General features: G+C 46.6%; 1 protein-coding gene across 1 annotated transcript; it reads right to left on the minus strand.

Moving 5' to 3' along the window:
* Positions 1-275: 275 nt before the first annotated feature.
* On the minus strand, positions 276-1319 carry FADD (Fas (TNFRSF6)-associated via death domain). Its single transcript, XM_008944096.1, has 2 exons — positions 1019-1319; positions 276-562 (listed from the first exon to the last, which is right to left on the minus strand). Exons 1-2 carry the CDS (start codon positions 1317-1319, stop codon positions 276-278), a joined length of 588 nt encoding a protein of 195 aa, XP_008942344.1.
* Positions 1320-1480: the final 161 nt, after the last annotated feature.

Genomic DNA, 1480 nt, shown 5'->3' on the forward strand with positions numbered 1-1480 from the left:
AGGTGGATGGTAGACCAAAAAATGTGATAATTTCTACAAAATGAAGTCTAGGCCTTCTAAAAGTTAAAATCTCTTAAAGGAAACCCTAAACTACAAAGCATTACCTGGAAGGAATTTGGCTTTATGTTAATCTTCACCTGACCACAAATCAACCTATTAACGGCAGAATAAGTAGGAGAAGCAATAATAGTGATTTTGGTTCAGAAGAGAAGGCACTTTTACAATTTTCATCCACATCTGTAAGACCCGGAAGTGTTTGGGTGTTTTTACTGATTTCACCTGGTTCCAGTGTTCAGTCCCAAGAGCTCCTGTTCAACTTTGTCTGCCACCAAATTCATCTCACAGGCCCGAAGAGCTTTTATTAAGTCAGTCACCTTTGCATCTTTTCCCTTGCTCCTCTGCCACTCCCGAAGTGCCTGAACCAACTGTTCACGCAGGTCACCTCGATGGGCTTCCACTACTCTGTCCAGCTGCACTTCAGAAAGGTCAAGTTTTCTCATCAGCCTTCTCCAGTGTTTCCCAACATTATTACATATGACTTCAATAGCTACCTTTTGACAACCTGAAACAGCAGAAATATATGAAGTTAGTGAAAAATTTACTAAGAACTACAAGACAACTTTAGAAGCTGGGGGAGGGGGAGGAAGAGGGGAAGTGTTAGCAAAATGCTACTACTGCTGCATCACACAGACTGAAAGTCACAGCATGTTTTGAAAAGCCACTGGACATACTAGGAACCCCAAGTATATAGCGTGATTTCCAAGCAACTATTCGATAGAAAAAGTGAAAAAATTTTCACCCTGGAAAGCTGTCTGCAGGACGTGCTACTTCCTGGGTACATCACAGTTCTGTGCAGCAGTTACTAGTGGAAGTACCCTTCGCAGGGGGCTCAGCTACAGCTGGTAACTGAGGGCAGCTGTGCTCGGTGTTTGCTCTAGGCACATCCACAGCTAGAGGATGCGTACAGGTTTACTGAGGTTACTGGGTGTGTGTGTGTATAAAAAAGTAATCCACTTACGTTTTTCATGCTCATCTAGCTGGTCATCAGAAGTATTAATTCCTCCCTCCTCTACAAACTGGTTCAGCTGTGCGACCAAATCTTTTCTTTTAATGCCTTTCAGCAGTTCTTCAAGAAAATCCACCTTATCTCTCGCAATATCCTGCTGCTCGAGAAGGATGGTGAAGAGCTCCCTGCCACTTCGCACAGACTCCAGCTTCCTTTTGCTAATTCTGTCCCGGCAGAGAAACTTCAGGGAGGACAGCTCAGTGTCCGACAAGCTCGAAGAGAAAGCGTGCAGCAGGGACAAAAACGGATCCATGGTGCCGAGGCCTACACCGCAAACACCACCAGGCCCGAGGCGAGACGCAGGCCGACCAGAGAGGCTGGCGGAGTCCCGTCGCCACCCTCCGGGAGCGAAACGCGTTCGTGTCTTCACAGAGCGATTCACCGGGAGGGCAGAAACGGCGGGGAGAGGAAACA

This window comes from Merops nubicus, unplaced genomic scaffold (genome assembly GCF_000691845.1).
Source record: "Merops nubicus isolate BGI_N331 unplaced genomic scaffold, ASM69184v1 scaffold47520, whole genome shotgun sequence".
In the NCBI taxonomy this organism is placed as follows: domain Eukaryota; kingdom Metazoa; phylum Chordata; class Aves; order Coraciiformes; family Meropidae; genus Merops; species Merops nubicus.

Coding starts and splice junctions, on each gene's coding strand:
- FADD (XM_008944096.1), bottom strand. CDS start 1,319: ATGGATCCGTTTTTGTCCCTGCTGCACGCTTTCTCTTCGAGCTTGTCG. Junction 563..1,018: donor GCTAGATGAGCATGAAAAAC/GTAAGTGGATTA, acceptor CTGCTGTTTCAG/GTTGTCAAAAGGTAGCTATT.